Source organism: Ciconia boyciana, chromosome 23 (assembly GCF_034638445.1).
Source record: "Ciconia boyciana chromosome 23, ASM3463844v1, whole genome shotgun sequence".
Lineage (NCBI taxonomy): Eukaryota > Metazoa > Chordata > Aves > Ciconiiformes > Ciconiidae > Ciconia > Ciconia boyciana.
The window spans coordinates 7,689,452-7,710,570 of record NC_132956.1 but is presented as its reverse complement, the minus strand read 5'-3'; the positions used below and the strand labels follow the sequence as shown (position 1 = coordinate 7,710,570).

At 62.3% G+C, this 21,119-nt stretch overlaps 2 protein-coding genes across 4 annotated transcripts in view; both read left to right on the top strand.

Annotated features, from left to right (window-relative positions):
• Positions 1 to 1,783, top strand: part of CACNA1S (calcium voltage-gated channel subunit alpha1 S) — a 48,978-nt gene extending 47,195 nt beyond the window's left edge. For 2 of the 3 annotated variants that reach the window (XM_072844544.1, XM_072844543.1), the window contains 3 exons: positions 486 to 595; positions 1,184 to 1,288; positions 1,523 to 1,783. In XM_072844544.1, coding sequence (XP_072700645.1) covers positions 486 to 595; positions 1,184 to 1,288; positions 1,523 to 1,783 — 476 coding nt within the window. Of the gene's footprint in view, positions 1 to 485; positions 596 to 1,171; positions 1,289 to 1,522 lie in introns of all 3 variants that reach the window. The other variant, XM_072844542.1, reaches the window with a different exon arrangement.
• Positions 1,784 to 6,504: 4,721 nt separating this feature from the next.
• KIF21B (kinesin family member 21B) overlaps positions 6,505 to 21,119 on the top strand; it is a 37,628-nt gene continuing 23,013 nt past the window's right edge. The window contains exons 1-3 of the mRNA XM_072845049.1: positions 6,505 to 6,542; positions 20,304 to 20,526; positions 20,894 to 21,076. Of these exons, the coding sequence (XP_072701150.1) occupies positions 6,505 to 6,542; positions 20,304 to 20,526; positions 20,894 to 21,076 (444 nt within the window). The remainder of the gene's footprint in view (positions 6,543 to 20,303; positions 20,527 to 20,893; positions 21,077 to 21,119) is intronic.

The window sequence follows — 21,119 nt, the reverse complement described above, 5'->3', positions numbered from 1 at the left end:
AGTCTTCTGGGGGATCTGGACCAGCCCAAGGGGGGCCAGGGTAGGGGGCCAGGGTAGGGGGAAGGGGCTGATGTTGGCAGGCAGGAGGAGGAGATGCAGACCTCAGCAACTTGGAGGTTAGCTGAGAGCCCCAAGCACAGTGGGACCTGTCTGGGGAGCTCCAGGAGATCCTTCTCCCACCTTCCCACCCTCTGGGGTGATGGAGCATGGAGCCAGTGCCTTGGGCTGGGGGAGAACTGGCCACCCCCGGGCAGCAGGGCCACAAGACCGTGTTCGTTTCCACAAACAGGGACTTCTTCTTCCCAACTGTGAGTGAGGAGCCAGCACGGTGCAGTGGGCAGGCACTGGGACTTCAGCTGGTCCTGAATCTCTATACCCTTTGGTTCCTCCAGTCTAGTTAACCTGTTCCCAGCTGATCTCCTCTGGGTGGCAGTGGTGTCCTTACTCTTGTGCCCATCTGATGTCCCCACCTTTCCTTCTCCCAGAGCGCAACCACCCCTTACCCATGGAGAGGCTGCAACGGAGGCTGAGCAGGAGGCGAGGGGCCACCTCTGGGGGTCACCCATCATCAGGGCTGCACCTTCTCCCCCAGGAGGTAAAGAGGGCAATGTATGTCCAGAGGCAGCAATGCAGGGGACATGGATGCACCTCCCTCCCCTCCTGGGAAAGGCTGTCACAGCCATGCTGTGGAGGAGCTGGTCTCTAGGGCTCCCTGCCATGAACTCAGCTTTGCTGGAGCTTTCCTTTCTGATCAGCTCAGGGAAGGAGCTGGGTCCCCACACCACTGCTGCAGTGGGCACAGGGTGCTCATCCAAGCTGTGACAGCTTGAAGCAGCATCTCTCTGGTTCCCCAGCTACCTCCAGAGCCAGGGCAGAAACAAGGGGTGCATCAGGTTTGTTCCCACACTCCCCTGGCTGCCCTTGGCTGGCCACAGTGCCTCATCGCCTGGCAAGTGCCAGGGCAGGACATAAGGGATGGTTCCCAGCTCGCTCTGCCCACATGGCCCTGCTAGTCCCATTGTGTGTGGTGCCTTGGACCCAGGAGCTCCAGCAGGATGGGAGTGCGTGTCCAGGCTGGGGACAGTACCTGCAGCCCCCACATTAACATGGGAGAGATCTTCCATGGGCATTGCCCAAGCCCAGGCTGCAGCTCTTTGCTCCTCTTGCCCAGCTGCCTCGAGAGGATGGCACTGTGATGGGAACGGCGTCCAGCTCAGGGTACCAGTGGGGTGAAAGCAGAGACCCAAGCACATCCTCCACGCCAGCCATCACCTTTCTCATTCAGGAGGTAAGGCAGGGGCACAGCCTGGCAGAGGGAAAGGCAGGGCTGCCAGGGAGTGAAAGGGGCCGGCAGGGGTGCCATGCTTATGCCAAGTTGGGAGGTTGGAGGGCAAAGCTTAGCTACGAGGGTGAGCAGCAGGTATGTGCCAGTGCAGAGGGCAGCAGGGAAAAGGAGGTGAGGGTGGGCTGCCTGTGGCCAGGGACACTTCACATTGGTTTGTGACCCCATCCTCCGCTGCAGGCTCTGATCTCCGGGGGCCTTGCGGCTCTGGCCTGTGACCCATCGTTTGTAGCAGTGACCAGGGACGAGATGGCAGCCAGCAGCCAACTGGAGATGGATGAAGTGGAGAAAGCAGCTGTGGAGCTGCTAAAGGGAAGAGAAACATTGCAGGGCACAAAAACTGGCTCTGCCCCCCAGGACACCTTGGCGGCATCACCAGCCAGCTCCCCAGGGCTCAGCACAGCCCCTTCCCAAAAGACCATTGCTGCCACTTGGCTGTGAGCTGCCTGCTGATGCAGCCCAGCTGGGCCCTTCAGGAGCTTGCAGGGGGTTACTGGAGCAATGCCGCACTGCTCCCCCTCGCTGCCTGAGGTCCTGGTGGGATCTGTCCAGCTGCAGGAGGATTTTTGGGCCGGGTCTCCAGGATGCTGGTGGACAGGACAATGCTGTGCCAGCAGGGTCTTGCAAGAGCTGGACAGGTCATTAAAGTGTTCCTGCTGTGTGACTCCGTGGATCCCCCGTCCCCTCCTTCCTCTGCCACCCTGCCTGCACAGCCTGTGCCAACAGCTGCTTGGCTGCTCACTGCCTAGCCCAGCCTGGGGAGGGGCCTGCAAATGTGAGACCACATTTAACCATAGCTGGCAGTGATTCCTGTGGCAGCCTCCAGTCCCCATGCTGAGGGAGGTCTGTCCCTGCTCCCAAGTGCTCATGCCTCAATCAGCCATTTTGAGGGTGCCAAGCTCTGGGGGTCTCCTGGTATCCCAGCAGCTGGACCCAGCGTCCTTACATCTCTGCTGGGGCCTATTCCTCCTGCTTGCAGCCAAGCCTGTCCTGTGGGGAAGAGGACAACTGGCTTGGGCAGATCTACCTTGGGCTAGGGCAGCAGGCAGGCACAGGCTTTGTGCCAGAGTGAGGCCTAGGGGCTTCTTGGCTCACTCTCCCAGCTGGGTAAGAAACTGGGGATGGGGCAGAGGCATGAGAGCATGTCCCCGTCAGTGCAGCAGCCCTGGGTCTAACCAAGACATGCTGCCACTGTGGCGTGATTTCTGTCACTTCAGGTATCTCCAAACACCACTCTTGGGCTCGGGCACCCACCACTCAGCCTGGCCCTCAGGAGGGTTTCATCCAGCCCACAGACATCCCCCCTGGCCCCACATCCCCACAGACATCCCCACAGGCCAGAGATGCCACAGCCAGGAGAGCATGGGGAGCACAGTGCCTGCTGCATGCCTGTGCCAGCGTGGCCCAGCACTGCCTGCGCACGGTCCACTGCTGCCTGGTATCAAGTAGTAGCTGAGGTTATTCCTCTCCAGGAATGGGTCTGCCCAGGGGTTTTGCTTTACAGACCTCAGTGCCCCAGGCGGGGTCTGGGTGCCGAGCACTGGGGCAGCCTGGTCTCTCCAGGCCACCTCTTTGCTGCGATCTTGCTCCAGAGGGCCGCCAGTCCAGCCGAACTGGGCAACTCAGGGCTCTTCCTTGCCTAATATATATTAAAATGCAGCAAACTGATGGGTCCCAGGGGAGGTGCTGAATCAATAGCGCTTGCCTGCTCTCCAGCAGGGCATTTATTTGTTAACTTAATAAAAGGGAAATGGCTGTTGCTGAGCTCCAGCTGCAGCCTGAGTGCCAGAGAGCCCATCTTGTACAGGGGACATGGCAGCGCAGACAGCTTCCCCCAAGGGGGATGCAGGCAATCAGCAGGGATGGCGTAGGGGCAGCCGCTGCATCCCTTGCTCCTGCTTCACTGCCCTGGGGCAGGACGTATACTCCCTTACACGCTCACAAACACATCCACCTGCTCCTGGGGAAGGGGTATGGGGTGGTGGCCAATGAGGCTCTGGCATCTGCTCTGCCAGGGGAATGTCAAGGATGTGCTTCATTAGTTACAAGGTGAATGGTGATGGTTTCCTGGTCCCTTTAGTGAGGTGCGGGACTGTGTGTGCCACTTTCCAAGGCAGGTGGGTGCTCACTGGGGACTCCAAACATGAAGGGTGACACTATGGTATCACATAGTGTGGTGATGGGGCAGTGCCTCTGCACCCTCTCCTGGGGTCTGGGGCTGCACAGGGGCTGATTTGCTCCAAGCTAGCATCTGGGGGGGTCTTTCTTGAGTCGATTTCTAGCTGAACTGGGGGACAGATCTGGCTTGTGACACGGCTGGCACAAGGGTGGGAGTAGGAAGCAACACCATGGCATGGTCACTGCCTGAAGCTCTGCCTGGAGCTTCGGTGGGGAAGGGTTCAGCCTCAGAAAAAACGGCAGCTCAGGGTGGGAAGTCCCCAGTCCCCATGCAAACATGGCCCCCAGGGAGAAAAGAAAAGAGATGCCAGCTCCTCACATCCTTGCAGGACAACAGACAGGCTGTATCTTACCCATCCCCATGATGCTGTACCAGCATGAGGTGCCCTGGAACTTAACCATCCCAGCAGATGCCAAGTCAGCTCCGCCAGGGAGCAGAGCCCTGTGCACACACGGCACGTGGCCGTGGTACCTTGGGAACCTCAGGAGAAGCACAGGCAGATGGGGTGAAGGGACGGTGCTGTTGAGGTGAAGGCATCCAGACCCCAGAGCAGAGGGCAGGTGCTGGGCTCTGTGCTGGGCACAGCTCTGACTTTATTAGCTGTCAGCCACCAGTGCTGGCATGTCTCGGCTGTCCCAGAGCAGATGGGCAGCCTCTCCCAGGACACAGCCTGGGCTCCTCAAAGTAAACTCGGCATGCCTCAGTTTCCCCCCACACTCAATTGCTGTTCCCCCTGATATCAACACTGATCCGCAGAGCTGGGGTTCCCCTGTAGGTCCTACACCTGCTTCAGGCTGGGAGATGCTTTTTCCTGCCGAGCCAGAGGCTCCCTGTGTCCCTGGGCAGGGGACAGAGCACAGAGCGGCACATCCATCTGGCATCAGCCCCAGCAATGTGAAGGCAACTGACAGGGAAGCCAGGACAGGACTCCTTCAGCTCCTCGGCACCTGCCTGTCCCCAGTCCTGCTCCCTGATGGGCCCTTGGACATGCCCTCCTTGCTAGCCTCCCAAGAGCAGCTCATAGGATGGAGCCGATCACCCTTTGCGCAGCGTCCTCTGCTACATGGGTGCCCAGCTTGCTGCTTGGCCACCACAGCCACACGGTACGGACTGGGCATGCTGGAGAGCTGTGTCAGCACCTGGGCACTGTCCTGTCATGCCCATGCCATCAGCCTCACCTCCTGTCCTCTTGGGATGGGCTCTTGCCATGGCCTTGGGCATCCCACAGGGTCACCAGGCCCCCAGTCCCAGTGGCTCTGACAGGAGCACCCAGCTCACCACTGCCCTGTGCTGGCTGCTGCTGCTCAGTAGTGTCATGCCCCCACACCACAGAGCTCTGGGATGGGACCAGGTGAAACCATGGAGGTGTTTGAGTGATGTCAGCCATGTGGGAAGAAAAGCCCTGGAGGTGGTCGTGCACCTCCATCCTCCTCCAGGGACTGCTGCTCGCAGGGGCAGGGACCTGCAGGGTCCCGGTCTCTGTCCCCTGTCCCAAACCAAGTCACCACACCCCAGAGCAGGCTGGAAACATCCTTTATTGGCACCATTGGGCTGGAGGGTTTGGTCTGGGGACCACACAGGGCTGTCATTAATGCCTTTGCAGGGAGGTGTTTCCCTTCTCAGTGTGAAGCGTAACGTGGCCTCATCAGTGGTGGATGGCTACGGACAGTGTGTGGGGTGATGGCTGTGCTCAGCACCCCTGCCTCCACCTGTGTGCGCACCCAGCAGCACCTGCACCCTCATCTACATGCACTGGTCTCTCACAGGCTGCCCAGCACCTGCCGCTGCCGACGAGCTGCCTTTGCCAGTCCCTTGCTGTGATGCCCCTGTGTTTGTCTGCTAGCGGGGAGCTGGGGGCCACTGGGGCAGCTGGGTGATAGGCAGAGCTTTGGGGACAGGACAGGGCAGGAGGGCAGGCAGGAGAGCCCAGGCAGGAGGCCAGGGGGAACGAGATCCTCTGTGGGACCTGGGTGCTCCCGAGGCTGGTAAGGGAGTCAGGTCTGGACCAGAGCTACACCGGGATGCACTGGGATGGACCGGGCTGGACCAGGCTACACTAGGCTGATCCAGGCTGCGCTGGACTGGCACTGGGCTGCACCGGACTGCACTGCGCTGGCAAGGAGCTGACGGCCTTCCAGGGCTCCCCCAGCCCCCCGGGGGTCCTGCCACACCCGGATCTGCCGGGGCCCCGCTCCTTCCCGTGGACGGGCAGCACTCACCCCGCAGGACCCCGGACTGCTCTCCTGCCGTCCGCGGGGGAGGACGCCATGTACAGCCCCGGTACGCCCCGATACGTCCCTGCACAGCCGGTACACGCTAGTACAGCCCCGCACAGCCCCGCACAGCCTCGCACAGCCCCGCACAGCCCGGAATAGCCCCGCACAGCCCGGCACAGCACAGCCGTGCGCAGGCGGGAGCGGGGCCGCTGGCCCGGCAGGGGGCAGCAGGGACGGACGGGTGAGAGTGAGAGAGAGAGAGGTAGAGTGTGTGTGAGTGTGTGAGAGAGTGAGCGGGTGTGAGTGAGAATGTGTCTGTGTGTGCGGGGTGGGGGCTGGATGCGTTTGTGCGGTGTGTAAGGCTGACTCGGGGGGTCTGAGTGCGTGTGCGTGTGAGCGTGAGGCTGTGCGTGTCTGTGTGAGAGTGCGAGTGCGTGTGAGGTGGGGGGAGCGTCTGTGTGGAACGTGTGAGGGTGACGGGGGGCTGTGGGCGTGACTCTGTGCGTGCAGGGGGGCTGTGCGAGGCGCGCACATGACGGCTCTGTGTGCGTGTCTCTGTGTGCGCGTGTGCGCGCCCTCTCCCCCGCGTGTCCGCGTGCCCGCGTGTCGGCAGTGCCGCTGCGGGGGCGTGTCCCCGCCGCCCCGCCCCGCCCGGCACCTGGGGCCGCCCGCCCCCGCCCCGCCCCCGCCCCTCCCCCACCCGCCGCCTCCTGCCGCCCGCGGATGCTCTCGGGCAGCGGCGGCCGCGGTGCCCGGGCGGCGGGGGCATGGCGGCCCCGGACAGCTGTGTCAAGGTGGCCGTGAGGTGAGTGCCGGGGGTGGGCTGGGGGGGCTCGGTGCTTCCGGGCGTGCATCCCCGGGGGGCGCAGGGAGCTCGGTGCACCCCCGGGGCACAGAGAGCTCGGTGCACCCGGGGGCCCGATGCCCACCGGTGGCTTGGGGGCTGCAGCTGCGTGTGCGCGGCGGGGTGCTTGCGGATGCTCGGCTCGGCGCTGCCCATCCCCGGGGCAGTGAGTCCCCTCCGAGTCGCGTTTTGCTGCCTCCCCCCCTAGACCCGCTGCCGCCGCTGTCCTCCCCGCCCCCACTCCGCATCGTTTCGGGGCTGCTCCCCTCTCCCCCACCCGCTCCCCCGCCCCGCCGTGCCCACCTCCCCTCCCATCCGCTGTGGCCGCGGGGGGGGGGAGGGGGGGCGAGGCTGGGGACCTCCGGCCCCTTCACCTGGAGAGCTGGCTATCGCCCAGCCTTTGCAGCTCGGCAGCTCCTGGCTGCGTCGCGGGTGGGTTTGGCCCCCAGTGGTATCAGGCAAGATATCGGGGGGGTGGGGGGGTCCGTGCCTGCCCCCCCCCGCCCCCGCGCTAGGTGGTAGGGAACGATGCGGCATCTCGGTGTCCTTTGTGCTGACTCCGGGCTGGGAACAATGCGCCTTCCAGATCGTGCACCTCAATAAAGGAGCTGCCGGCGGCGTCTAATTCATGCGGGGGCTCGGGGGGGGCTGCGGGAGCTCGAGGGGCGCTGGGCTGGGCGGCAGCCGGCGGGGCAGACCACGCATCGTCTGCAGAGCCCCACGGGGGTGGGTGAAACCGGGGGGCTCTTTGTTAGCGCCGTGCCAGGCTGGGTGTATTCCGTGCACAGCCGCTGGGGTCCCGCAGACCGGCGTCGTTTGGCTTCTCTCTGCCCCAAGAGGAGGAAGGAGCCCCCGGAGGAAGAGGGGGTACGAGCCCCGCCGAAGCCAGCGGGAGAGGCAGGGAGGGACCCTGCCTGGCTGTCACGGCCGGAGCTGCCGTCCCGCGTGGCAGCCAGCGTGGGGAAGGGACCGGGCATGCGGCTTCCCCCTGCTCGCCCCGTGCCAGCGCCGGGTCAGCCTGCGTCTTCCGGAGAAGCGTGAGCCCGGTCTGGCCCTCGGCGCCCCGAGCTCCCGTGCAGGGTGCCGGAGGGGAGGATCGGGTCCCCGTGGGGACACGGCTCGGCAGGCCCAATCCCACGCGGTTACACCAATCTCCCCGTCTGGCTGTGCCTGCCTTGTCTCCCACCGTAGGGCTGCAGGGTCACCCTGGAGAGAGCAGGACATGCCGTGTCCCCCTGTCCGCACCCCTAATGGCAGGAGGCAGATTGGGGTGCTGATGGCAGTCTGCAGGGGGGCTGCGTTAGTCCTCGGAGGAGGATTTGCAGAGGGCACTGCCCCGGCCGGTCCCTGCCTGCCTGGGCAGAGAGAGAGCACAAAAGATGCTGGGTGCAGCGTCAATGATGGAGGGAGAGAGGATGGGTGTGGGGCTCTGCGCACTGCTGCGTGTGTGCATGTCTGTGTGCGTGTGCATGCGTGTGTGTGCACCAGGACACCTCCCAGCACTGCCTGTCCGTCCAGTCTTCCTGTCTGGGAAGCAGGTGGTGGTGATTTTCTGCCTTGCTCTGTTCAAGAGGCTGAGAATTGGGGCCAGGCTGTGGTTTTAAAGGATGGGGGAGCTGCAAGGGAGGTGACACCATCCACCTCGTGCGGGTGCTGCTGGGGTGCCTGCACAGGGGCAGGGCTGGGCTGTGCCAAGGTGGGGGTGTCCATGCCAGGACACTGACCCGGGAACTGAGTGATGCCGGCGGCTGGGGGTGGAGATTTCCTGCTGGCCGGACTCTTCCCGTCCTCCATCCTGCATTTCTCTCGGGATGAAGCCTTTTAACAAAGGCCTGGCTCAAGGCTGGGGTCCCTTTTGCCCGGGAGATGGAGTGGGTGCCTCTGGGGATGGTGACTGTGGAGTCATTTCTGCTGGGCTTTTCCCATCTCATCCCTTTGGCCCCTGCCAGCAATGGGGTTGAGGACTGTCCAGTGCATGGGGAGGGGATCACGACTGGAAGGTGACTTGAATATGCAGCATTGCAGTGGGGCTGGGGTGTCCATGGTGAGGATCCGGGGAGGGGGACAGGTCCAATTCTCTCCCACCCCCTCCTTGAGGGAGCAAGCCAGCATCCCACTTGGTGCGGCTGGGGTGATGCGGTGGGGAAGGTGAGCTGGCAGGACAAAGGAGGAGGGCTGGGAGCAAGGAAGCTGTGAGACAAAGCAGGCAGGTCGTAGCGCCATGTGGGAAGGTGGCTCCTGAGGCTGGGCTGAGTGCGCAAGGGCTGAGCGGCTCTCCCTGTGGACCACCCAGCTTTTCTGCCAAAGCAGCCCCGGGGGGCTGGTGATGGGTCCCCTCCTGCCCTGGGCGGGGAGCAGAGTGAGGTTTTCCTTTGTGAGTGCTCATGACACCCTGCCGGGGGAGCAGCCAGGCTGCAGGAGTCTCAAGAATCCCCACCCTCTGAGCAAACCTGTCCACAGATCGCACCTCCTTCTGCCATCAAAGCATGGAGGAGGTTGAATGCCTCTGCGGCATGGCAGGACACAGACCAAAGCTCCCCTTTTGTCTCTTTATAATAACATGAATGTGCCAGCTGAGCCATTTCTTCGGGGTCTCTATGTCTGTGCTGCTGGTGGGAGTGAGGTGGGACCTGGGGAAGGGCTGTGGACACTGGGAAGTGATGGGGGCTTTGGAGGAAGGCACTGTGTGCTGCTGGGGTTAAATGGCTGGGTGATGGGGATGCTCCAGCCAATGTCAAGAGGTGCTGCAGCCACCAGGACCCCTCTCTGGGGCCTCACAGCGCCCTGAGGGTGGGAGGAGTGGGGACAGGAGCAGGGGTGGTGGGGCTGTGCTGTCCTTGGGGGGACCCCACTTCTTGCTGTTTCTCCTGGCCTGGCAGGAGGAGGCAGGGGAGATGCTGAGGTGTTTCACTGTGAACTTCACAGGTTCCCATCTTCCCCTCAGGAGACCCCCGGCTACCCTGTTGGCACTGGGGGTCCAAAGGACCCGGATGCTGAGCCACTGATTGGGGCATGGGGGCGTTATTTCGGCTTCCTGCATGCCAGGAGTGAAATGGCCGGTACCTGCTGCAGCACTGCTGTCAGCAGAGGGAAATGCAAGCCCAGCGGCTGCTCCTGGCCCAGGGGCTTTTTTGTACCTGCACCTTGTACCTGCAACTCAGACCTGCACTGTCTGCAAGGGCAAGGCTGGATCCTGCCCTGACTCCTACCCTCCCTGCAGGCAGGGTCTGCCTTCACTTGCCCATCAGCGTTAAGCCTGGCGTGTCACTTCATGGGCGCGTCTGAGCTTGCAGGCTCTGGCGGACACTGCTGGGGAGGAAGCGATGGGGCTGAGCTGCCGGCAGCAGTCGGGTTGGGCACCCATGTGCCCCGTGCCGGTGTAACGGTTTCATCTGGGAAGCTGCCGCCTGCCACAATGGTGCTGAGCAGGGCAGCCCAGGAGCCCTCACTCCTTGCCGCTGGGAGGGGTTTTCTTCAGAGACTGGGGAAGGACACAACTGCCGTTTCCTTCTGTAGGTGACCTTCAAATGGGTGGCTGCAACCCAGCCAGCTCAGCAGCTCCCCGCTCGTGCCCTCCATCTGGGAGCACAGCCGTTGATTTGAGGCTCGTGCCTCCCCTTGAGCCTCAGCAGCACCCATCCCTGCCGCACCCCTCCCTGCAGCACGCAAGCTCGCAGTCAGGTGCTGTCGGCTCTTGCAGCCGCAGTGAGCCAGGGGTGCAGCGGGGGGAGCGGGACTCGCCATGCTGGTTGCAGGAGGTGGAGCCGAGCCCCGTTGCGCGCGGGTGGTTTTGCTGTGTCAGGAAGGGCTGATGGCGCGTATTGACCCAGAGGCCATTAAACTCCTTGGCCGGAGGAGGTTTGAGAAGCTGGGCTGGCTGCAGAAATGCTCCCTGCAGGCACTTTCAAACCACCCAGCCCACTTTCAAACTGCCCGCCAGAAAGTGGCACCCCCTGTGCCAGAGCTGCCCGTGGCACCCAAGCGCGCCTGGCTGGCTGCGGAGACTCAGGAAATGGAGCTTGTGAAATTGGGGAAGGAAGTTGAGTCGGATTTCAAGTTTATTTAAACCCTGCAACCTCCAGTGCTCTGCTGCTCTCATAAACACTCCTGCCGTGATGCTCTGTGCTCCATGCAGGCAGCCCGGTGGTGGCTGTCTCCTGCCCCGGGGAGCTGCTCCTACCTCCTCCTCGAGAAGAAGGACAGGATGCGCCGCTCAGGACGGGACAGACTCACGCACCCATCACCACGTGCCCTGGAGGGCCTCAGCTCAGTGGGAGCATGGTGGCAAAGGCCAGGTGCTGGGATCAGCTGAGCTCCCAGCCCTGCCAGGGTCCTGGCATCTCGGCTGCCACGTGGCCGGGGTTCCTCTGCCTTCTGGGGTGGTTTCTGCGAGCCTGAAGCCTCTGGGACCAGCTGGGGTCAGTCCCCGAGGAGACGGAATTGTTGTAGCCCTTCCAAACCAGCTCCTCCCGGGACAGTTTTGGGTCCAGATGGAGCGGTGGTGCGAGCCCAACTCATGCCACGCCGGTGTGCATGCTGCCCAAGGGCTCCAGCATGGAGAGGGGTGGTACAGCCTGGTACCCGCTGCCCACCATCACCACAGTGCTGCAGCTCTGAGCCCCTTCGGTGTGGTCCCAGGGGGACACCGTGGAGCAGCTCATGGAACACTTGTCTCCTGCCAGGTCTGGCTGGTATTGGGCTGGTTTTGCTCCGATGTCGGAGGGCCATGCAGAGGACAGATGAGGCAAACCCACCCCACTGCATGGGATATGCCCAGCTCCTGTGGTGATGGGGGGACAACCCATCCTGGTGTGGTGGCACAGCCCAGCCCTGGGGTGCCCCATCTCCCATCTGCGGGGACTGGGAGGCTCCCTGGTGAGCAGCCCTGGTCCCAGGAAGGAAATATCTCAGGAGGCTGCTATAGCCTGCGGGTGCTGCGCAGACAGAGCACTGGCATGGGCACCCCGAGTCACTTTCCCCATCCTTTGCCTCCACTGAGGGAAGCTCAGCCCTGGCAGCGGGGCCCCCCCATGTCCTGTGTCTGTTTTGCTGCTGTGCTGAACCCATCTGGGCAAGCTGCTGCTCTTTGGTTTCGCTTTGGGGCTTCCCAGGCCCGGTGCAACGCAGGGGTGTGTGTGCTCTCGGCTCCCAGCGAGCAGGGTTAAATTGGCCTCCCCGGTCTGGAGAGAGATGTCGGGGGCTGTGGCAGGTGGGGGGCCCCACGGGGTCTCGGAGGGAAATGCTGAGCCCAGGTGTGTGGGCGCAAGGGGTTTTTCCGCGCCTGGCTTCAATCAGGCGCGCACTCGCTGGCTTTTATAGCGGAAATGTTAGAAAGGGGATGGAGACAGCACCAGTGCGAGGGGGGAGCAGGGCTGCACCCTGCGGTCCCACGCAGACACACCATCGCCTGCGGCATCGCTCGGAGCAAAGCAGCTTTAACACGCTTTTGGTGCCTGCATCCTTCACCCATCAGCAAGGGATTTAAATATGTAATGCCATGAAGTCTCAGCAACTTGGGAGGCTGGGGCCGTCTCTAAGCCAGAGGACAGAGCCAGCTGCGGCTTTCCTGCACCAGCAGTGAAACTGGGGGCAGGAGAAAATTGCAGGAGATGAAGCCCTAAACAAAGCTGTCGGGAACACGGCTCCTGGCCCCTGGAGAGGGAAGGTGATACCCCTGCTGAGCCCAATGCTAATTGAGGAGCCAGCCCTGGCTGGGCGGCTGTTGTGCTCTTCCTGCTGGGAGGGGGGCTGGTGGTCCCACGGGGCTGTTTCCTGCTGGAAGCTGTCAAAACAGTCCCTGTCGGTGGTTAAACAGCCGGCAGCTTTGGGATGTGGTGGATTGTGAGGGCAGCTGCCGCCAGGCTCTGCTGCAGGAGATCAGCATGCTGTGGGGTGACTCCCTGCCCTGGTCGGATGCTGATGGGTTTCTGCTTTGGCTTGGTGGGAGGGAAGATGACTGCCACCCCTTCCCCTCCAGGCAGACCAGGAGCTGGTCCAGTGCTGCCCTGGCGTGTCCCTGTGTCCCTGCTGGCTCTGCACTGCTGTGAGGCCAGGGGCAGCTGGCAGGCTCATCCTGTTTGGTATCTGCCCCTCTGCCCTGCTCCATGCAGACACAACACAGTCATCGTCCCTATTTCCCAGTGAGGGTTCGAGGCTGAGCCTGAGGTCCCAGGGTTCCCAGCAAAATCCCTTCCCCTCCTCTGCAGCTCCCTGGGGCCAGGACATGGTGGGGGAGGTTTCTTGTCACAGCTTGCTGTAGCCGAGCCTGGCCCCAAGATCCCCTGTCCCGTGGTCCCCCCACCCCATGTAACCCCACGGGGCTGTGAACACCTCCCTGCCCGTCTGCCCATGCCTGGCTGTTGTTCTTGGTGGGTGCCTCTGTGGTGTCCTGGGGTGGTGGCTCAGCAGCCCCCCTCCAAGCTTTCGGTCTTCTCCCAGTGTCGCCAGGCCCACGTCTGGGCCAGCACTGAGGGCAAAGCTCTGGAGACTGGCATTGGGGCAGCCCAAGGGGCATTCCTGCACTGGTCTGGCCTGTCCCGGGGCGGAAAGATTTAATGAAGGTCCTTCTGCCCCCCCTGTCCCTGGGCTTTGCTGCAGCCAGGGCCCCGCAGGCTCTCAGGCCCCTCCCCAGAGAGCACTGCAGCCTGACCTTTAGCACCACGCACAAAACTGCCTCCGACTTCTTCCCCGGGCTCTTCCTTCCTCCTCGGCCACAGCCTGGGGCACGTCTGAGTGCTGCAGCCCAAGGACCCAGGTATGGGTGCTCAGAGGAGAAGGATGGAGGTGCCGGGGGCAGGAGGCTCAGTGGGGGCAGGATGGGATGTGCTGGGTCTGTTTGGCAAACTCTTCCCCAGAAGTCGCAAGTGTCCAGTGAGCTTCATGTGAGCTTCTGCACTGCTGGATATAATAACCTGAATAACCCCTTGGCAGAGTGGGTGTGCTGGGGGCATGCTGCTTGGGTGGCAGGAGTGGGATGTCTCCATCCCTGCACTGGTCTGGGAGGAGATGACCAATGCTGGCAAAGGAGGAAAGGCGTCATGCTGGGGGAGAAAGGCTGGAGCTGGGCTCCTGGTCCTTGCCTTCCTCTCTGCCCTCCAAGCACTGAGCAAGGGTGCTTCCTTGGCCCAGTGTTGCAGGGCTGGGAGGCACAACCCGGCCCCTGCCTGTGTGAGGAGTGGGGTCTCTTGGGCCATGTCGCTGTGGTCTCTGCTTATCTATTATTTCATGCTGCACCTGCCCGAGGAGGATGTTAGGGCAGGTCTCTGCCCGCTGGTCTCTGCCTGCTGCCTTGGGCTGGGTGTCCCCGGGTGCTGGGCCCCTGTGCAGGCAGCATGTCCCTCGTCCCCGAGCTGCGGTGGGTCTCGGTGCAGAGCAGATGGCACGGCTCAGCACCGGTGTGCTCCTGCCAGAGCTAATGAGCAGCACATGGCAGCTGCCAAGGCCTGATTTAAAGGTTTTCCTAAGCCTGGGAAAGCCTGGAGCAGGAGGATTAGCAGGGGCCCGGGGGGCTCTGGGGTTCAGTGGGGTTTGCCCTGTGGGGGGAGCAGGCTGGGCAGCTGAGGACTGAGCACAGCCAGCACATCCATGTGAAGGATCTGTATTGGGGTTGCTTCCTCGGGGGATGGATGTGGGGTGGAGGCATGTCTCCATGCACACCCCAGCTCTGTGGGGACCTGCCTGTCCCCAGGCTGCCCGGCACTGCGGGGGGGCAGGGACCCAGCAGCCAGAAAGCTCCATCTTGCCCCTGGTGCTGGTGCAGCCGTGCTGGCCATGGCACCCTCTGCCATGTTTGGCTGGAGCACAGGCAGAGATTGCGTGGTGTGGGTGGCCCTGCAGGCAGACTGAGCCCGGCGCTTTCCCGTGTTGCGCTTGCTCCTGCTAGGAGGTGGCTTGCTATATCTCTTAATTGGAGCATTTGCTGACCAGACCTGGCAGTCCCTGGGGAGCCTGATTCAATTTTTTCTGATTGCTGAGCTGCTTCCCTGCTGTGGTAATTAAATGCTTAACTTTGTCTTGATTTGGGTCCAAAGCAACCTGTGTGCAAACAGCCAGCCCATGGCAGCCAGCCCTCTCCTGGGACCCCGCGCTCAGGGGGGAATGGGGCCAGGAGCATCCCTTCTTGCCTGTTGGGTTTGTAATGCCCAGGGTGTCCTCGACCCATAGGATGTCCTAGGGGGGCACAGGATGTTAGAGCTGCTCTCCTCCTGGCTGCCCTGTGCTGCCGGGAGGAATCGCAGGGCAGCAGCAAAGCATGGAGGGCAGGTGTGGGGCAGAGGAGAGCAAAGCATGGGGGGGAGCAGAGAGGGTAGCGAGGCCGGCAAATGGGCTATGCGCGCATCTGGGCTGTCTGGCAGATGCTTCTGCAGCTCCGATGCTGGGGAGACTGTAGGGAGTGTGAGCAGGGTGAATGCGGGTGATGCAGGGAGCAGGGATGGGGTGATGGGGGGAGTAGGGGTGGGAGCAGGGCGAACGCAGGTGATGTGGGAACGGGAGTGGGACGAACACGGGCGATGCAGGGATGGGAGTGGGGTGAATGCAAGGTGATGTGGGGAGGGGAAATGGGGCAAATGCAGGCAATGTGGGGAGCGGGGTGATGCAGGGATGGGAGCAGGGGTGAACGCAGGTGATGCAGGGATGGGAGCAGGATGAACGTGGGCAATGTAGGGAGCAGAGCCAGGCACTGCCTGGGCTTGCCCAGCCCGCCTGTCTTGGCAGGCACACATCCACAGCAGCCAGGCTGTGCGGCTGGTTGGGGTCTGCCAGCTCCAACCTCTGCCAATCCACACCAGCAGAGGTGCCCCAGCCCCTCACCTGGTGCCGGAGCCACCAGCATCGCAGCGGGCAGCCTTGCTCCTCTGGAGATGGCGTGGACAAGAGCAAGTGGCTCTGAGCCTCTGGGGCCTGGCACAGAGAGGGAAAATGCTGTGGAGCTCCTCCACCCGCCGCTCCCCAGCTCTCTGGCTCAGCTCTCTGGGAAACCAGCCCTACCTGGCTGGGCAGACTCCTTGGCTCTGGCCTTGGGAGGGGAGAGGAACGGCTCCTTGCAGGGGGTCTGCAGGCAGCCACCCTCCCTTCCCAGAGCAGTCTTGGAGGGACGGGAACTCCCTGCTGTAGCCGGGGCAGGCTCTGCCCGTCTGCAGTTGCAAGGTTATAAAAGGCAGCTGCAGCTGGGGGGTCACCCACACCCCCAGTCTGGAGCAGCTGCCCTGCCAGTGCTGAGAAATGGTGGTGACTGGGTGTGTGCTCAGCCTCCCTGGGGAGCTGGGACAGCCCCTGTTTGAGGTAGATGATGATGGGTCTGGGGGAGGCTGGATCCCCTCTGCCCTCATGCCCATCCCCTCCTGCTGGGCTGTGCCCTGCGGGATGGCCAGCCTGCCCCAGGGGTGGCTGTGTCTCAGCAGGGTGGTGCGGCCTGGGGAGAGCTCAGCGTGTGCCTGGCTGTGGGTGCAGGCAGTTTGGTGTGTGGGGGTGTCATGGCTCTCACCGTGGGCCAGAGGGCTATGGGAGTGTGCTGCCACAGCTTTGGCAAAGTGCTAGGGGCCAAAGGATGCTCTGGAGCCCCTTGGGATTGCCATAGCGGTGGGCTGGAAGGGGAGAAACTGAGGCAGTCGGGTGAGGAGGCAGGAGGACACGAGGACAGGAACCCAGCAGCCCATGTCAGCCAAATCGTGCCTTCCTGTGCAAGGAAACAGCCTCCCTTCTGTGCACAGGGGGAGCTGGGTGGTGTCTGCTGGTGGGTGCAGCCCTGACTAGGGGTGCCTAGTGTGGTGAACTGCATCTCCTCCACTGGTTGCAGGGCTTGAGACGCTGGGATGGGCAGGTCTCTCCCCAGGGTCTGCTCCTGCCAGAGTGGAGGAACCCCCAGGCTGACCCTACAAGGGCTGCCTGTGGGAGCTGGCTGCCCCACGGTGCCCATCCAGCACTTGGCTCCCAGCCTTGCTCAGCTCCCACCTGACCAAACGCTGGCATAGGACAGCAGCGCTGAACAACTTGGCCTTTGTGCTTGCCGCTGAGCATGCCCATGTGTGTGCTGAAGCTCCCTGCCCCTCGGGGTGCGGGACCCACTCCCCCCTTCCTCCTAGATGCTCGGTTGCCCTGGCAGCCCAGCCGTGGAGACGGCGCTTTCACAGCCTGCCAGCCCGGCAGGGAAGGGAAGGAGAGCGATGGAGAGGCTCCCAGCTGAGGTCCCTTTGTGTCCCTGTGCGGCTGCAGGCTCTCCCTGGCACACACGCCGCTCATGCTGCTGGGTTTGGATGCTGATGCTGGAGCAGGCAGGCTCCTGCCGTGCTGCCCATCATCGCCCCAGCAAGAGCTGCCGGTTTGGGAAGGAGTGGTCTCCACCCCTGCCTGCGGCTCTGTCTCTGTCTGTGCATCCATCTGCCTCCCAACCCTGTGTGTCGGGTGCCCAGGGCTGGGAAGCATCCAGGTTTGCTTGGCAGGAGCGCTCAGCCAGGACCATGCAACTCTGTCCTGGGTGTTTGGTCCCTTGTCACTGTCCCTTCGCAGAGAGCTGAGTGTGGGAGGGCCGGATGTGGTGGCCGGGCTTGTGCTGCTGCTGTGGTCCTGCGGGCTTTCTCCTCCCTGGGTGCATTGCCTGTGCCGAGGCTGATTTATCAGCATGGGCAGGGGGGGAGATGGGGTTGGCGCTGATCATGTTGCTGGCTCCAGGACAACCTGTGTCCTCCCTGAGCTGGCTTTGAGCAGAAGAAGCAGTCACCTGTGCCAGCGTGGGGAAGGCCGGGTGGAGGCTGCCCAGTGGAGCTGGGGCTCTGCCCTGCCTGGGCTGGGGAGGTGGCGAGGCAGCACCCCACTGGTTAAGTGCTGGTGTATTTTGGTTGCTGCTTAGCAGGTAAGTCAGGTAAGTCCCTAAGTGCCAAATAACCATAGGAGCCTGTGCCATGGGCTCCCAGGGGATCAGCCAGGCTCTCTGTGTGTGTGCGCCAGCCCTTTAGGACAGGGCACCCTGGCATGTTTGGCTCTGCAATGGGTCCTGGTGCTGGGCACAAGCTGTCCTTCTGGCTGGTGGCCCATGACCAGGCGCAGAGCAGGTTGGCTGGCTGCGTCCAGACGCAGATGAGGGAGCAGATCCGTGGTCCCGCAGGTTGGGCCCTGACAGCATGACACCCAGGTCTTGCAGATGCATGGACAGACAGGACATGGCCAGCATCTTTTTTGGTAGAGGCTGAGACAAGGAGTGCCAGAACGCACACAGACGTTGACTTTATGACCACCAAAGTTGCTGATCTCTGTTTCAGAGCAGGGAAAATGAGGCAGAGCATGGCAAGCACTGCCACCTCCCCCAGCGTCACTTGGTGGGGCTGAGGACAGGGCCAAGGAGAGGGCCTGTGCTGGCTCTGCAGATGCTTATGTCATGTTTGGAGGAGGTATTGTGGTGCCTAGGCATGACTTGAACTACGCATGAACACCTACCTGGCCTGACCAGGGTCTCATGTTGCCCAGTGTTTGGCATGGTGATGTTCCTCCTGAGAGGGCAGGGATGGGACCCCCCGTGTTGAAGAGCTGGGACAGTTGGACACTGGGGAGCAGGGGAGCAGCTGCACTGGCCTAGAGAAACCCTCTGCCATGTCTCTTGGTGGCCATGTAAATCTCCTGTGATGCTGGGTGGCATCTCTGTGGCGTTCCATGTGGGGCTGTGGCTGCTGGTGCTCGTCCCTGCCCTCTTGCTCCGCTTGTCCTGCTCTTGTAGTGGGAGTCCGTAGTATTCGCACACCAGCTGGCAGCAGCTCCCAAGGACATATGTGGGTGATGCTTGGCCAATTGCCTCGAAAGCAGGACCCTCCTGGGGGGTTCCCGCATCTCCAGTCACCCTGGGGAGACTGAACGGCATGGGGGAGTACATTGAGGACTGGCACCTGGGTCCCCTCCAGCCCCCGCAGGTCCCCTGGCTGTGAGAGCCGGAGTGAGTGATGGGGTCCCTTGGGTGCTTGGAGCTGGCTGGGCAGCGAGGTTTGGGGAGAGGGAGTGGGGGAGATATCAGTGTTGGCATGTGGATGGCTGGAACAGCCCAGCATGGCCAGGCTTGAGGTGGGTCCCCAAATGCCCTATGGAAAATTCACGTGCGCGCATCCCTCCAACACTGCTGCTCATCTTCCCTTCCAAACCCACGTGCACATATTTAATCACCTGGGGTGGGGAGAAAGTAAGTCTTTCACTGAAAACGCTGCTCTCATTTTTCTTGAGAGGAAAAATTTTCCCAAAATACCCTGGTTCCAGTTTGTTCCTCTGCCTGTTCCCCAGGGACACTGTCGCTGTGCATGTCTGGGGTGAGGAGGCAGGGGAGTGCATCATGTTGGTCAAAAAGTAATTAAAGCTGGGGTTAATTTTCCTGGAGGAGGGTGGGACCCTGGGAAGGCGACTGGAGCAAGTCTAGAGCTGAGCACATCAGAAGCTGCTTTCTATTGTGGCTGCTGAGCTAAATATACCCACGGATGCACATAGCTGTTCCCACACGTCTGCTGCACAGGCTCCTGGCGGGGTGAGCAGGGTGCTTGTGCTGCCTCCCAGGGACACCCTGTCCCCCCAAACACAGTGGGTTTTGGCCCTCCCGGGCTTTGCTTGCCGCCGGCCAGGCTGGCGAGGAGCGGTGGCTCGTGCAGAGCCCCAGTCTGCAAAGCGTCTGCTGCGGTCGCTGCGCTGGCTTGCCAGCGATGTGGCTTCGGAGGAATTAATAGCTGTGTTTATGAAGCACCCAGGGAGCGGAGATGTGCAGTCATTAGCTCTAATGAGAGCTGTTTGCCATGGCGCTTGGCTCTGCACTCCCTCTTTCTCCATGAGTCCCCTGGGACCAGCCAGCTTCCCACAGCCGGAACATCCACCGAAAGCCAGAGCTGCTGCAGCCCTAACACGCGCCAGTGTCTGCGCCAAAGCAGAACCGTGCCTGCACAGGTCCAGCCGTTCCGTACCAAGATTTCTCGGGGAGGGATAGAGTGCAGTGGGTAGGGATGCGGCGGGCCGGTCGTGCATGCCACCAGAGCCAGAAGCCCAGCACAGCCTCGCCCGTCCCTTTCCCATCTGCTGAGTCCATGGCTGGGGACAGCCATCGGGCTGGGTGGTGGTTTGGTTTAGGTGGTTGTTTTGGCGCTGGGACTGTCTCATTGTGTTTTTGCATTTTGCATTTCAAGCCTTTGTAACTGCAGTTTGATCTCGCTGACTCTGAAGTGAGCGCTGCTGGCTGTAACGCATCCCGGCTGCCTGCCCGTACCCTGGCAGTCCCTGTCAGGGCTGCTTTGATGTATTGATCAGTGTCTACGTGCAGCCCAGCGCTTGCTGCCTGGCCAGGGCATCACGGTGAATGAGCCAGCATAGGCATGAGGAGGCTGGCTGACCCTGTATGGGCTGTGCTGCGCTGTATTCAGCTGTTGGTGCAAGGGCAGTTTTAAGTGCAGGCTGCATGTCGTTACTGGGTCTGCCTGTGCCATGGTACCCAGCCCTGCCTGTCACCTCAGCTGTGGAGGTGGCTGGTGGCATCGCTGGGATGCACCAACCTCTTTTCTCAGCCACAAACGGATCAAGGTTGTCGCTGGGTGCAGGAGTTGAAGCATCTCCTGCACTGTTTGCTCCACGCTGCAGGCAGAGGTGCTGCTGGTCCCCTGCCCACAGCAGCCACAGTTCCAGCACAGGCCACGCTTCAGGACCAGGCTCGTGTCCCCCAGGACCAGGGAGAGCCCTGAGGCTGCTCTCAGCCCGCTTCTCTTCCTGCAGGATCCGTCCCCAACTGTCCAAAGAGAAAATAGAGGGATGTCACATTTGCACCTCGGTGACACCCGGCGAGCCCCAGGTGCTGCTGGGGAAGGACAAGGCCTTCACCTACGACTTTGTCTTTGACCTGGACACATGGCAGGAGCAGATCTACACGACGTGCGTGGGCAAGCTCATCGAAGGCTGCTTTGAGGGCTACAATGCCACTGTGCTGGCGTATGGCCAGGTACATGATCTGCCCGCTCCTTGAGCTCTGGCATGGGCATTGGGCTCTCCTGCAGCTCTGGGTGCTGGTGATGCTAAGATGGCACCTGCAGAGGTTAGGGAAGGTGGGGGATGTAAAAGCTCCTGGGTGTGGAGGGGACAGAGAGTTGTCCCTGGGCTGGGTGAGAGCTGGGACAGAGGGTGGCCTTTGGTGGGAGGAGAGGAAGGCAGGGCTGGGGTGGGAGCATGGGAGCCAGTGTCATGGGGGGGATAAGAGGGGCTCAGCAGAGGCGTTTGGGGAGCCTCTGGCAGGGGAAGGTGAGGGGCACAGTGGGCAGAGCTGAGCCTAGGACGGCCCAGCCAGCTCCCCCTTCACTGCCTCTTCGCAGACTGGTGCGGGGAAAACATACACCATGGGCACCGGCTTCGACATGAACATCTCCGAGGATGAGCAGGGCATCATCCCGCGGGCCATCGGCCACCTCTTCAGCGGCATCGAGGAGCGCAAGCGGGCGGCGCAGAGTCAGGGTGTGGCGGCACCCGAGTTCAAAGTCAGCGCTCAGTTCCTGGAGGTGGGTGACAGCAGGTCTGGGTGACATTGTGTCCCTGCCCTGT